The sequence below is a fragment of the Mustela erminea genome, chromosome 7 (genome assembly GCF_009829155.1).
Source record: "Mustela erminea isolate mMusErm1 chromosome 7, mMusErm1.Pri, whole genome shotgun sequence".
NCBI lineage: Eukaryota > Metazoa > Chordata > Mammalia > Carnivora > Mustelidae > Mustela > Mustela erminea.
In genome coordinates this window covers 29,872,599-29,887,357 of record NC_045620.1, presented here as the reverse complement: position 1 = coordinate 29,887,357, position 14,759 = coordinate 29,872,599, and the positions used below count along the sequence as shown (strand labels likewise).

The window sequence follows — 14,759 nt, the reverse complement described above, 5'->3', positions numbered from 1 at the left end:
GCATTAAGACAACAAAAAGAAATAAAAGGCACCTGAATCAGCACAGAATAAGTCAAACTCTCACTCCAAAGATGATACGGTACTTTATGTGGAAAACCCAAAAAGATTCCATTCCAAAACTGCTAGACCTCATACAGGAATTCAGTAAAGTGTCTGGATATAAAATCAATGTACAGAAATTAGTTGCATTTCTATACACCAACAGCAAGACAGAAGAAAGAGAAATTAAGGAGTAGATCCCATTTACAAATGCACCCAAAACCTAGGAATACCTAGGAATAAACCTAACCCAAACAGACAAAGCACTATAAAGCACTCATGAAAGAAACTGGGGAAGACACAAAGAAATGGGAAAACATTCCATGCTCATGGATTGGAAGAACAAATATTATGAAAATGTGGGGCGCCTGGGTGGCTCAGTGGGTTAAGCCTCTGACTTCAGGTCAGGTCATAGTCTCAGGGTCCTGGGCTCTATCTCTACATCGAGCTCTCTGTTCAGCAGGGAGCCTGCTTCCCCCACCGCTTGCCTCTCTGCCTACTTGTGATCTCTCTCTGTGTCAAATAAATAAAATCTTGTAAAAAAAAAAATACTATGAAAATGTCTATGCTACCTTTATAAATCTACAAATTTAATGCAATCCCTATCAAAATAAAAGAAATGGAACAAATAATCCTAAAATTTATATGAAACCAGAAAAGACCTCGAATAGCCAGAGGAAAAAAAAAAGAAAGCCAAAGTTGGTGGCATCACAATTTCAGACTTCAAGCTCTATTACAATGCTGTCATCATCAAGACAGTATGGTACTGGCACAAAAACAGACACATAGATCAATGGAACAGAACAGAGAGCCCAAATATGGACCCTCAACTCTACGGTCAACTAATCTTCAACAAAGCAGGAAAGAATGCCCAAGGGAAAAAAGTCTCTTCAACAAATGGTGTTGGGAAAATTGGACAGCCACATGCAGAAGAATGAAACTGGACCATTTCCTTACACCACACACAAAAATGGACTCCAAATGGATGAACAACCTCAATGTGAAACAAGAATCCATCAAAATCCTTGAGAAGAACACAGGCAGCGACCTCCTCGACCTCAGCTGCAGCAACTTCTTCCTAGAAACATCGCCAAAGGCAAGGGAAGCAAGGGCAAAAATGAACTATTCATCAATGAACTTCATCAAGATCAAAAGCTTTTGCCCAGCAAAGGAAACAGTCAACAAAACCAAAAGACAACTGACATAATAGGAAAAAATAACTGCAAATGACATATCAGATGAAGGCTTAGTATCCAAAATCTATAAAGAACTTATCAAACTCAACACCCAAAGAACAAATAATCCAATCAAGAAATGGGCAGAAGCCATGAACAGACATTTCTGCAAAGAAGATATCCAGATGGCCAACAAACACATGAAAAAGTGCTCAACATCACTCACCATCAGAGAAATACAAATCAAATCCACAGTGAGGTACAACCTCACACCAGTCTGAATGGCTGATATCAACAAGGCAGGAAATGACAGATGTTGGTGAGGATGCAGAGAAAGGCAAACCCTCCTACACTGTTGATGGTAATGCAAGCTGGCGCAGCCACTCTGAAAAACAGTACGGAGCTTCCTCCAAAAGTTCAAAATAGAGCTACCCTACAACCCAGCAATCATACTACTGGGTATTTACCCTAAAGATACAAACATAGTGATCCAAAGGGGCATGTGGACCCAAATGTTTATAGCACCAATCTCCACAATAGCCAAACTATAGAAAAAACCTATACAATAGCCAAACTATAAAAAGAACCTATATGTCCATGAACAGATGAATGGATAAAGATGTTTTATACACACACACACACACACACACACACACACACACACACTAGAATACTATGCAGCCATTAAAAAAAAAATCTTGCCATTTGCAACATGGATGGAACTAGAGGGTAATATGCTAAGCAAAATAAGTCACTAAAAGAAAGCCAATTATCATACAATCTCTCTGATATGAGGAACTTGAGAGGCAGGGCCGGAGGGTCATGGCAGGTAGGGAGGGATAAAATGACAAAAGAAGGGATGAGGAGGGAGACAAACCTAAGAGACTCTTAATTTCAGGAAACAAACTGAGGGTTGCTGGTGGTGTGGGAGGGCTGGGGTGGCTGGGTTATGGAACTGGGGAGGGTATGTGCTATGGTGAGTGCTGTGAATTATGTAAGACTGATAAATCACAGACATGTGGGCGCCTGGGTGGCTCAGTGGGTTAAGCCGCTGCCTTCGGCTCAGGTCATGATCTCGGGGTCCTGGGATCGAGTCCCGCATCGGGCTCTCTGCTCAGCAGGGAGCCTGCTTCCTCCTCTCTCTCTCTGCCTGCCTCTCTGCCTACTTGTGATCTCTGTCAAATAAATAAATAAAATCTTTAAAAAAAAAAAATCACAGACATGTAACCCTGAAACAAATAATACATTATATGTTAATTTACAAAAATAATACAATTTTTTTTAATTTGTTAATATTTTATACTATTTATTAACCAAATGGGACTCATGTATTAGAAATATTCTCTCATTTAAACTCTAAAAGACATCAGGCATAGTTTGTAATTATGGTAAAAAAAAAAAAACTAATCAAATTTCTATTAAAGTTAAAAAAAAAAAAAAGATGACAAGTAGACTGAAGGTAAATAAATGGCAAAACACCCACAACAGAGTCCATTGTGCTTTAAGATGAAAAAGAGCATTCAATCAAAAGCGCTCATATCAGGGCACCTGGCTGGCTCAGTCGTTAGGCATGTGCCTTCAGCTCAGGTCCTGATATCCTGGAATCAAGCCACACCTCAGGCTTCCTGCTTTGTGGGAAGCCTGCTTCTCCCTCTCCCACTCCCTCGCTTGTGTTTGCTCTCTCGCACTCTCTCCCTCTATCAAATAGATAAATAAAAACTTTTAAAAACAAAAGTGTTCATATCAAAATATTACGCACCTCACTGGAGACTGATATACCAGGTGAATTACATTTAGGAACCATGGTATAGTTCAAGTCAAACCTTATGTTTGAAGACCAGCACTGCATTTAACGCTCACATGAGATGTGCCCCTCCAAACAGCAAGCTACCAAGGAAACAGGATTCACCACTCCCATCCTATACTCACTTGAAATTATATATTCACTGACCAATTTGCTGGGTAGAATCACTGGCACCATTTATTCAACTGACTTCTAACACTTATATACTTGAATGTGGATAACCAAAATGATGCCTGAACAATGCTACTCTGCTGTATTAAGCAAATGTTAACAGAAAGTAAATATAATACATGCACACTAAAAAGAAATCAAGCAAACAAAAAGCATTAAAAGAGAACACAATGAAATTATATCATGTACATAAAAGAAGCAGAACTGACAGGGCCCTAACAAATGCATCAAAAACACTAACAAGAAGAAATTGATAAATCTACACTATAACTTGAGAATGACACAGAAATTTGTACACACACACACACACAAAAAATAAAGATATAGAGGATCTGACTATCAAACTAATAAGGTGGATCTATGAAACATAAATAACTCTGTATCAAAAAATATATATATTTTCTTTTCAAACACCCATAAACCATACAAAAAACTAAAGGCACAAACTTAAAGGACCTCAAATTCCAAAGAACATTTGCTTTCCACAATACTTCAACATTATAAATTAATCCGACAAACATAAAATTAAATCTCTCCGCCTGGGAGAGATTTCTTTTAACTCTGAAATTCTTTTAACTTCTTTTAACTCTGAAATTAAAGAGGAAATCAAAACAAACTTTTAAACAAATGACAATAAGAACAGTATGTATCAAAATCAATAGGATATACCCAAGGTGGCATCCAAAGGGAAATTTCTAGGTTTAAATATTTATCAAATGGATTAAAAAAAGAAGAAACCTGAATAAAAGCCAATGTCACATACAATGAAATGCTAGATAAAGAATAAAACAGACCCAAAATAAGCAGAAGGGAATTATTTTTTTTTAAAGATTTATTCACTTATTTAGGACAGTGAAAGAGAACAAGTTCACGCATGAGTGGGAAAAGGGAGAGGGAGAGAGACTCTCAAGCAGACTCCATGCTGAACACAGAGCCCAACACAGGGCTCAATCTCATGACCCTGAGATCAGGATACAAGCTGAAACCAAGAGCCGGGCACTCAACCGACTACACCAACCAAGCACCCAAAGCAGAAGGACATTATTAAAAATAAAAGCAAGATGTAAATGAAATGAGAAAACATCATCAAGAGCAAAGCCACAGGAGAGCTGATGAATGAAAATCAAGCTTTGGAAAAGTCATTAAAACAAACAAATTTCTGTTAGGTATATCTAGATGCAACTTTTCCTAGGAAGGAAGGAAGGAAGGAGAAAGGTAAAGGAAAAAGTATATAGTCATGGGGCACCTGGGTGGCTCAGAGTTAAGAGACCAACTCTTGATTTCAGCTCAGGTCATGATATCAGGGTCATGAAACTGAGCCCCCTGTTGGGCTCTGCACACAGTGGTGAGTCCACTTCTCTCCCTGTCTTTCCTCCTCTCCCTCTGTCTCTGCCCCCCTCAAGTTCCCCACTGATAGCACTCACTCCAGCCCACTTTCTCTCAAATCTTTAAGTATATAACCAGAGACTGTGCAAGCATACTATTTTGTACAAATGGACAATATACAATTTTAATGTTTGAAATGTACACTAAACAGGGGCACCTGAGTGAATCAGTTGGTTAAGCGTCTGCCTTCAGTTCAGGTCATGATCTCAGGGTCCTGGGACCAAGCCCCACATCAGGCTCCCTGCTCAGCTCCCTCTCTCCCTGCCCCTTCCCCCCTTTTGTGTTTTCCCTCTCTCTCAAATAAAAAAATGTTTTAAAAAGTACACTAAACAGAAAATTAGCAATAAAAATGGAATACAGGGGCGCCTGGGTGGCTCAGTGGGTTAAGCCGCTGCCTTCGGCTCAGGTCATGATCTCAGGGTCCTGGGATCGAGTCCCACATGGGGCTCTCTGCTTGGCAGGGAACCTGCTTCCTCCTCTCTCTCTCTCTGCCTGCCTCTCCAACTACTTGTGATTTCTCTCTGTCAAATAAATAAATAAAATCTTTAAAAAAAAAAATGGAATACAAAAAGTGGCTCAAAATAAGATCAAAATCACAAATCAAAAGTACTGGAAAATTTTAAAAGGGTATCGAAGATCTACCACCCAAACAAGAGCAAGAAAGTATGAGTCCCTAATAGTTTCCAGCCAAACCTCTAAGAGCTTCTAGAGTACAGAAAAAAATCTAAAAAGATTCCCAAGTTATTCTAACCTCATTTCAAAAATAGAAAGAAGTATCTCACAATAAAATGCATTAAATTATTAAACAGAATCCACTTATGCACTAAGAGTAATACACAATGGTCAACAAAGATTCTTCTCAGTAACGCAAAAGATGGTTTTCACATTAGAAATTACCTCAATATATTCCAAAGAAATAAAAATTAAAAGACTCAATTAAAATAAAAGAATAAAAAAATTTTAAGTACATGGATTAAAAAAACATAAATACCAATAGCTGTTCCTATGTAAGAAAAACCCAACAAGAAAATGACATGGAAAATGTCACATATAATAATATTTAGAAATAAATCATAATACTAAATATGTACTATCACTATTAAAATAGTATACTGAAAATCATAGCAGTGAAAAGAGGATTATTCTGTTCCAGAAGAAAATATTGAGTATTACTAAAATGTCAATTCTCCCCAAGTTAATCTAACAATGTCAATGCAGTTCTAAAGAGAACACTGTAGTTGACTCCCCAGCAGCCATTCCACCTCAGTCCCAGGGATAGTCCTGAACTTTTTTTACACCTCCAAAAATTCCACTGCCAGTGACAGGCCTAAACCAACCTGGCACAAGTCATGCAAAGTCTGTCCCTGGCATCTAGAGGAAAAGTTTCTTCGCCCAAGCACACAACAGCACTGGATATGATGGAAGCGAGGAGATTTGATTCCTGTTTTCCTATCTGCAGCACCATTCCTTTAACCATCACCACCACCATCGCACTTAGCAGAGACACAGCACGCCATCAACAAACGTATCACATCAACAATATTGGAATCCGAAGGTGTGGACATCTAAGATCTATGGAAGATTAGTCCTTAAATTAAGCTTTACTCCCATTTCCTTAGATTAAAAAACCAAAGCATTAATATATGGCTATTATATTTTAAATGATCAATTGTGAACAGCCAAGCACTGTATTAGACACTTGACTGTATAAGCTTATTTAATGCTTGCAACAACCATACAAGGCAAATACTATAATCATCCCACTTCACAGATAAAGAGAAGTGTAGGGGTGCCTGGGTGGCTCAGTCAGTTAGGTGACCAACTCTTGATTTGGTTCAGGCCATGATTTTGGGGTGCTGGGAGTGAGTCCCATGTCCAGCTCTGCACAGGGTGTGGAACCTGCTTAAGATTCTCTCTCTTAGGGTGCCTGGGTGGCTCAGTGGGTTAAGCCGCTACCTTCCGCTCAGGTCATGGTCTCGGGGTCCCGGGATTGAGTCCCGCATCGGCCTCACTGCTCAGTGGGGGGCTTGCTTCCCCCACCTCTTCCCCCACCTCCACCTGCCTCTCTGCATACTTGTGAGCTCTCTCTCTGTCAAATAAATAAAATCTTAAAAAAAAGAAAAAAGATTCTCTCTCTCCCTCTGCCCCTCCTCACCCACCCCCTCAAAAAACCAAAACAACAACAAGAAGAAAACAGAAGTGCAAAAGGGCCCAAGGTCCAGTCAAGAAAAGGCAGAGGTGGGACTCAAATCCAGACTTCCTAAAACCTTCAACAAGCCTCTTTCCACAAGTATCTATACAAACCTAAGAGCAAAGAACACATATTCTTGAGTTAACATGAAAATAAAGTTAAAAAGCAGTTTAATAAAAATAATATTTTAAATAATCAGGAAGGAGGCACCTAGGTGGCTCACATGGTTGGACGCCTGCCTTCGGCTCTACTCATGATCTCCAGGTCCTGGGATCCAGCCCTGCATCAGGGATCCCTGCTCAGCAGGGAGTCTGCTTCTCCCTCTCCCTCTCTCCCCTGCCCAAGCTGTCTCACATGAATTAAAAAAAAAAAAAAAAAAAAAATCAGGAAGATCAACAATATATAAAGAAAAATAAGGAATCTTAAGCAAAGCTCAGTTCATATGTTTATTATAACCTCTAATGGCTTCAGGATTTTTCTGTGTACTCATTGAACCATTTACATATCCAAGAACACAGAAACACTGAGAAGCATGGGAGGTTCATTAGACACATGCTCTTTGATAATGGCTGAGAGAACTGCGTCGGGCCACAGAATTCACCCTGTCCAAAGGGGTTTAGATTCCTATCACTGACTGCAAGACTGCCCCAGATGCCCTAATAAAATGAAAACTGGAATAAGCTTTCCAATCCTTGTTCAGAACACTGTGCTTCTGCTGGGAAAAGTCACGGAAAAATGAACTTTTGCTATACCATCAGTCTTTGTATCTCACCTACAGAACACCTATTTATCACTTCTAATTCATGAGTCATTCCATTAATTTTCACAGATATTTTAGTGGGTTTGCAACCCTTAGCCTATTTCTTGATATTAAAGGCCTCAAGGTACTCAGTCTAGACAATTCACACTTGCCTTAGGACAAGCTTCCAGAAAGAATTTAAGCGCTCCCTCACAGGTTGTTTATGTAAAACCATCTGCAGCACCATGTCTGTCTCATAATGAGTTTCAACAACTGAAATGCTTTCCAATAGGAAATAAACGGTTTATAGAAGTGTGCTCAATTTCCACCATTATGAATGACATCTTTACCAGACCACATCTAGTTAAGAATTGCAAACCCAAACCTCTAGGCTGGTCTAGGCAGCAATCCTTGGCCTCACCTTAAAAGACATACTTTAATAATAATTATTCTTTTTTTTTTAAGATTTTATTTATTTATTTGACAGACAGAGATCACAAGTAGGCAGAGAGGCAGGCTGAAAGAGAGAGGAAGAAGCAGGCTCCCTGCCGAGCAGAGAGCCCAATGTGGGACTCGATCCCAGGACCCTGGGATCATGACCTGAGCCGAAGGCAGCAGCTTAACCCACTGAGCCACCCAGGTGCCCCAATAATAATTATTCTTATTTAAAATAGTTTTAACTTGGAGACTAAGTTAAATTAGGCCACCTTCCCTAATTCTTAAAAAATATTATAGATTTTCAAACCAGCAGACTCAAGAATAATCTCTATGTTCAGGAAATATAAACACATGAAACCTAGCAAACTACTAAAAACTAAAGATGGCTCCCACTTTCAGAAAGCAAACTTTAAGACATTATTTAGAAAAGGGGTTTTCACAAGCTAGTCAGTCTTGCTGACATAAAGTGAGGAACAACACAATAAACTGAGAAAGAACAGTGCCTGAAGTTAAAGATACTCAACAACATGAACCTGAAAAATGCTCCCTAGGTTATAAATGTAAGCCCAAAAAACATCACTAGTCTTTTAAATGACCATTCAAATAACTATTCTTTTCTGCCTAATAAGGTCCTCTCTAACAGCCTACAAGTCTATTGTATTCATTCTCTCTCCTTTTAGTATGTGTTTAAGCAAAAAAAAAATTTTAAAGCATATATCACTTCTTACCCTAGGGTACCCCTAGATAAAAAGAGGGTGGGGATGCCAACAATGAACAATCATATTACCTAAACGCATGATTCACACATATAGCCCCTAAAATAACATACTGTACCATTTTACACAGCTACATAATTGGACTATTTTTAGGTCCTGCTTAATGCTGCACATGTTATACATCCAAAATGAAGGGCTTACTTTGATTTCATTTAGATTTAAAGTTGATAAAGAGGTTAAAAAGCATCCTCTCCCATTCTCTCAAAAGTAGGCTACAAGAAAATAGAAATCTTTTTTCCTGAGCTCCTAACATGCAGCCTTCCCTAACTCCCCAGCTGAAGATGAAACACTGAATAAGGGACAATCTCCCAGGGCCCCAGCACCAATTCCATCCTGCCAATAGCCGATGCTCCCAAAAAGCCGAGGAAAAGCAATCCACTTGCCAGGCTAGTATTGTCAAACTATAAACAAAAGCTTTATTTTTCAGATCAATGGTGGTTAAGGATAAATACTCCATGAATGGTATGAATCCAGAAGCAGCATGTCCCAAGACTTCACTGGCATACTACACCATGCTTGAGAGTCACCTTCAAAGATCCAGCTTGTCTCCCCACCCATGGGATACTGTCATCCCAACCTCGCACACCTCCTACACATCTGCTGTACATCCGGGACTCTTGATTGAAATGCATGTTCTCTTGTTACATGCCTGTATACATTTGTCAAATTGGACATTTTGCTGTATTTAACCGAGCCTCAATGAAATTTTCAAAATTAAACATAAGCATTTCTTAGACCCGTTTGCAGACCTAAAGGGGTTTGTTTTTTTTAAGCTTCTGAGTGATTCCATGTGAGAACCACTGCTCTAGGTTACACTGCACATAACTTCCCTCACTCAAAAATGGGGAAAGTCGGGCGCCTGGGTGGCTCAGTGGTTAAGCCGCTGCCTTTGGCTCAGGTCATGATCTCAGGGTCCTGGGATCGAGTCCCGCATCAGGCTCTCTGCTCAGCAGGGAGCCTGCTTCCTCCTCTCTCTCTCTCTGCCTGCCTCTCTGCCTACTTGTGATTTCTCTCTGTCAAATAAATAAAAAAAATCTTTAAAAAAAAAAATGGGGAAAGTCAAGAACATTAGGTCTAAAGTCAGACATCTAGAATCAAAAGACAGCTCTGTTGGGGCACCTGGGTGGCTCAGTGGGTTAAGCCTCTGCCTTCGGATCAGGTCATGGTCTAGGGTTCCTGGGATCGAGCCCTGCATTGGACTCTGCTCAGCGAGAAGCCTACTTCCCCCTCTTTCTCTGCCTGCCTCTCTGCCTACTTGTGATCTCTCTGTCAAATAAATAAATAAAGTCTTTAAAAAAAAAAAAAAAAAGACAGCTCTGTTATTAACTCACTATACACCCTTGGACAAAGGACAAATTTCACTGACATTGCTTCCTCATCTGGAAACTAAGGATTAAAAAAAAAACCTACTACACAGGATAGTTTGGGAGACTTAAATGTTATGTTTATAAAATATTTGGCACAAGGCCTAACACAAGTAAGCAGTACATAACCATCATTAGCATCTTTATTTCCATCATTTTAGATCAATCTTTACTTGGTATTTCTTAGTCCTATGAGACATACAGCATCTAATCTAAAACTTCTGAAGAGGGCGCCTGGGTGGCTCAGTAGGTTAAGCCTCTGCCTTCCGCTCAGGACATGATCCCAGGGTCCTGGGATCCAGGCCCACAATCGGACTCTCTGCTCAGCAGGGAGCCTGCTTCCTCCTCTCTCTCTCTGCCTGCCTCTCTGCCTACTTGTGATCTCTGTCTATCAAATAAATAAATAAAATCTTTAAAAAATAATAATAAAAAAAAATAATAATAAAACTTCTGAAGAACTTCTTAAACACAGACATGCCTAGCCTCATCCCTAATGTCTATGTAAGTCTGGGATGAGAACAGGTTTGAGAATCACACTGCTCTAGGAAACATGTATAGCAGAACAAGATTATAATCAGGACCACAAGAATTCCTAAAATAAACTGAGCAGCTCCTCCTTGTTTCAAATGATGACTAGTCTCCTTTAGTCAAGTAGTATAAGGACATCAGAAGGAGGCGGGCTAACCGTAAAAGAAAGGTGGCACTAACCTATAGCCAACTTCCCCAAAGATAAATACAGAGATTTAGCCTTCACTGAATTCTCTCAAAGTTAAAGCCATTCTTGAAGAGTTCAGCAATTAACAGGCTCTCTCTCCATTGAACCCGGAGCACCACTGGATAATAAAAGAAAAAATAAATGGAAGAAAGAACAATACCTTGTTTATTTCTTTGGCAGTTCTCATTACCTGAGATGGCTTTTCATGATTTATCAGAGAAAGCAGTAAAGCAGACCATGACAAGCACCAAACATAAAAATAAAAAAGTAAGCCCTACAACACGAATAATGGTCTTAGTTCCTTAAAAGACATCTCAAAACCACCTTACATGCCACCCCTAACACCCAAGACAGTTTAAACCAGAGTTTTCCAGAGCTGTCTCTGAGACACCTGTACCTAAATGATATGAGTTTTAAAATGCAACTTCTTAGAACCCTCTCCAGATTCTGATTCAAACAAATAGAGATGGACCCCAGGAATCTGCATTGAACTCCCAAGGTCATTTCTATACTCAGTATTTGGAAGTACGTCCACAGGACCTAGAAATATTCACCTCAAGTAAGCCTCGAACACAAAAGATGGATATAATGCAACAATGAAGAAAACAGCTAACTGAAAATAAACAATTCAATAAAGCATAGTTGGTTAAGAGGATGTATGAAGCTGGACTTCCTCAATCTACACTTCTATTCCACCACTCACAAGCCATTTTACACAAGGCTAATGTGCCCCAGTTTTCTCATCTGTAAAATGGAATACTACCACCTACCTCAGTTAGGAGTACTAAGAAGTTATTAAAGCTTTCGGAAGAATGCCTAAAAATTTTAAGAAGAGTGCCTGACCCTTGCAAACACCCAAAATACAATACTTATTTAGATCCTTATGGCCAATGGTCTAAAAACGGTTGGCTCCATGGCTGGAATCCTTATTTGCTGAATCCCTGGAATTTACATCCATCTGTAACGATGTAGTAGGAAACCAGTAAGGAACTAACATTGTGCAATGCTTAAAAATCAAATGCTTCTCAAATAAGATACAAACCAAGTAACTGGCTCTAGAAATGGTATAGGTTGAGAGCAGTTAAGCTGTTTTCAAATTTCTTTCAAGAAGATAGAAAACGACAAAATAACTGAGACTCCCAAACTTTTCACAGCAAAAGAGGGCTACATTTAATATTTAATCATCCAAATCACAGAAGATAAAGGTAAAGCAAACCAGGTGGACTAAGGCATCCAGTAAAGACCTCAAACTCACCCTGCCACTTTCCCTCACTCTCATAATATGCATTTTAAAAGCTGACTGGGGCGCCTGGGTGGCTCAGTTGGTTAAGTGACTGCCTTCGGCTCATGATCCCAGGAGTCCTGGGATCAAGTCCCGCATCAGACTCCCCGCTCAGTGGGGAGCCTGCTTCTCCCTCTTCCTCTGCCTGCCACTCTGCCTACTTGTGCCCCCTCTTCAAATAAATAAATAAATAATCTTAAAACAAGCCGACTTCCTGAAAGAGAAATTTAGCGCGGGGCGGGGAATCTAACCACATGTAAAGTGTCACTATATGATAAAGCTCTTATCAGAGTATTAAGACAGTGGATACTTTCAACAGTAGCAATGGCTGCCAGAGGACCTGAACTGAAGACCTGTTAAAAAAAAAAAAGAGGGGGAGGGGGGATCTGTACTAGGTTATCACGCAGAAAAACCAGCCTGATAATAAAATGGAGAAACCGATTCCCCGGAAAAAGCATATGCAACTGCCAAGGCGAGATTCCCTCAAAAGAAAAAGCCTTCATGCCCAGAATGCTAGTCCTGAATCGTATCAGCAAACAGATGCAAAGAAAACAGAAGAGATATCTGGGTGAGAGATGACCCGAATTCTCACGGGAAGAAAAGCAGCCAAAGCTTAAGTGCACGGACACGGAATCCAATTTTAGGCCTGCAGCAACTCAAGGGCCCGTTAACCATTTCCCAGGAAGTCCGAAATCTTCAGATTAAAGGGATCTGACGTCTTGGACAGCTCTCTGGAAACCCAGGACAGGCAGACACTGGCGATTCAGAGGATTTAGGGGGAGGGGCGGCGGTGGAAGAGAGTCAAAAGAAGCCTTCTCGAAGATAAAATCACGTGACTCGCGGGCAAAGAAATACCCAAGGAGCTAAAATAAGGGAGAAAGGGTCCTGGGTAAAGACCCTCCAATCCCCCAACCGGGAAGCGCGGTCCACTGCGCGAGAGGGCTGGGCGGGGGCCGAACCCCGATCGCCAGAGCTTGGACCCGAGGCCTCCAGTCGGCTGCCAGCCCATGCACCAACCTGGGACCACCGTGCGAGGGCACTGTCCCCGCGCGAGCGCGCGGGAAAAACGGCGGCCGGGCCGGAAGGGGGCAGGGCGAGCCGCGAGGACGACCCGCCGGGCACTTACGCTGCCGCTTCTTCCTAAGGCTTTCGACGCGCTGGCGGGAGACCGAGGGGGCACCGCTGTAGGAGCCGGGCCGGCTTCGTCTGGCGCCCTCCGCCGAAGCCGAGGCCCCTACTGGGGGCTCCGAGGCGCTGCTTGCCCGGCGCCGCAGCAGCTCCCGCCGCCGCCCATCAGGCCCTTCGGGCGCCGGCTCCCCTGCCGAAGAGGCGGAGGTGTCGGCCGCTCTGCCGTGGCGTTCCATGGGCACGCCGAGCCGGCCCGCTCCCATCCGCAGCAGCCACCGCTGCCGCCCGAGCCAGCCCCCCAGCGCCGGGTCCCTGGTCGCCTCCTCCGCGGCAGTCCAACCCAAGCAGAAGCGCACCCTCCGCCGGCCGCCTCTTCCGTTGCGCCAGCGCGCAGCAAACCAATCCAAATAGGCTGGAGGCGTCCCGAAGGCCTCGCGTCCAATCGTCTCCCTCACTCAAGGAGGATCGACAGTGCCTCCGCCCAATGAAAGGCTCCCAGGACGGGGCGGGGCGGGGCGGAGAGTGGCGGGGGAGGGGACCCGGGCTGGGCCGCGGGGAAGGCGGTGTTGCTGAGGCAAGAGTGATGGCGGCACCGCCCAATGGACGTGTGGGTGGAGGTTCCAGCGCACCCGCCCGCACAGGTGGACGGGTCCGCTCCCCAGCCCCAGCGTCCCGCCCCGCTGCTGTGTCCGGTCTCTCCCGGCCCGCACCCTCCTCCGGCCCAACAATGGGCCCCCCACCGTCTGGCTGCCAGACTTTGGCAAAGAGAAGGACTTGGACCGCGGCTGACCTTAGCCTTTGTCCCTCGGCCTGGTTCCGCCGCTGCCCTCGAGGCCGCCAGCTCCTCCGCGCTATGTTTTTTACCACCACTCTCCCTCCCAGCACAGCCACGGGCGTGTTTGGGCGAAGCCCCCTCCATTCTGTCTGCGTTGGAGAAATGTTCCCGGTACCAGAAGGAATGAAAGGACTGGGGCTGGTCTCCATGGCAACTGGAGAAAGAGGTGGGTTATAAACCCTTCGCCACCCGCCTGTGCTGAAGGAGGGGGTGTGGGAGCCGGGGAGTAGGGTTGGCGTTTTGAAGGACAGTCTGGACTTCTTTTCTGTGCGGCGCACTGGAGGGGCATAGAAGGATTTGGTGGCTGCCTTGAAGCCTGTTAGGGGTGTGTGCGTGCGCGTGCGTGCGCGTTAATCATCCTCTTCCCTTTTCGGGGGTGGAGGCGGGAACAGAGTCACCTCCAGCCTGAGATACCACTCACTGCAACCAAAGGCCCTACCAACCAACCCTTCTCCCAAGGTTACCCCAGCCTGAAATGATGCTGCCTTGTTCTGTATCCTCAGGGTACTCCCTGACTCCATCAAGTTTAGCGAGACTGTGTTTTTCTTGCTTGCCACTTACTGGTTAAGTGCCTCCCCCAGGACACTGTAATGTCCCTTGGGTGATAGCCCTCATTTTCTTCACCTTTCCCGTAATGACTACTAGTAGCCGGCTGAAAAGAAAGATGAGCTTTTTTGCTCGTTGAAGAAAATTAACCGCTTATTCCAAACTAGCTT

The 14,759-nt window shown here is 43.1% G+C and overlaps 1 protein-coding gene across 1 annotated transcript in view; it reads right to left on the bottom strand.

The window, feature by feature from the left end:
- Positions 1-14,192, bottom strand: part of PANK2 (pantothenate kinase 2) — a 43,858-nt gene extending 29,666 nt beyond the window's left edge. The window contains 2 exon segments of the mRNA XM_032353671.1: positions 13,207-13,963; positions 14,073-14,192. Of these exon segments, the coding sequence (XP_032209562.1) occupies positions 13,207-13,963; positions 14,073-14,192 (877 nt within the window).
- Positions 14,193-14,759: the final 567 nt, after the last annotated feature.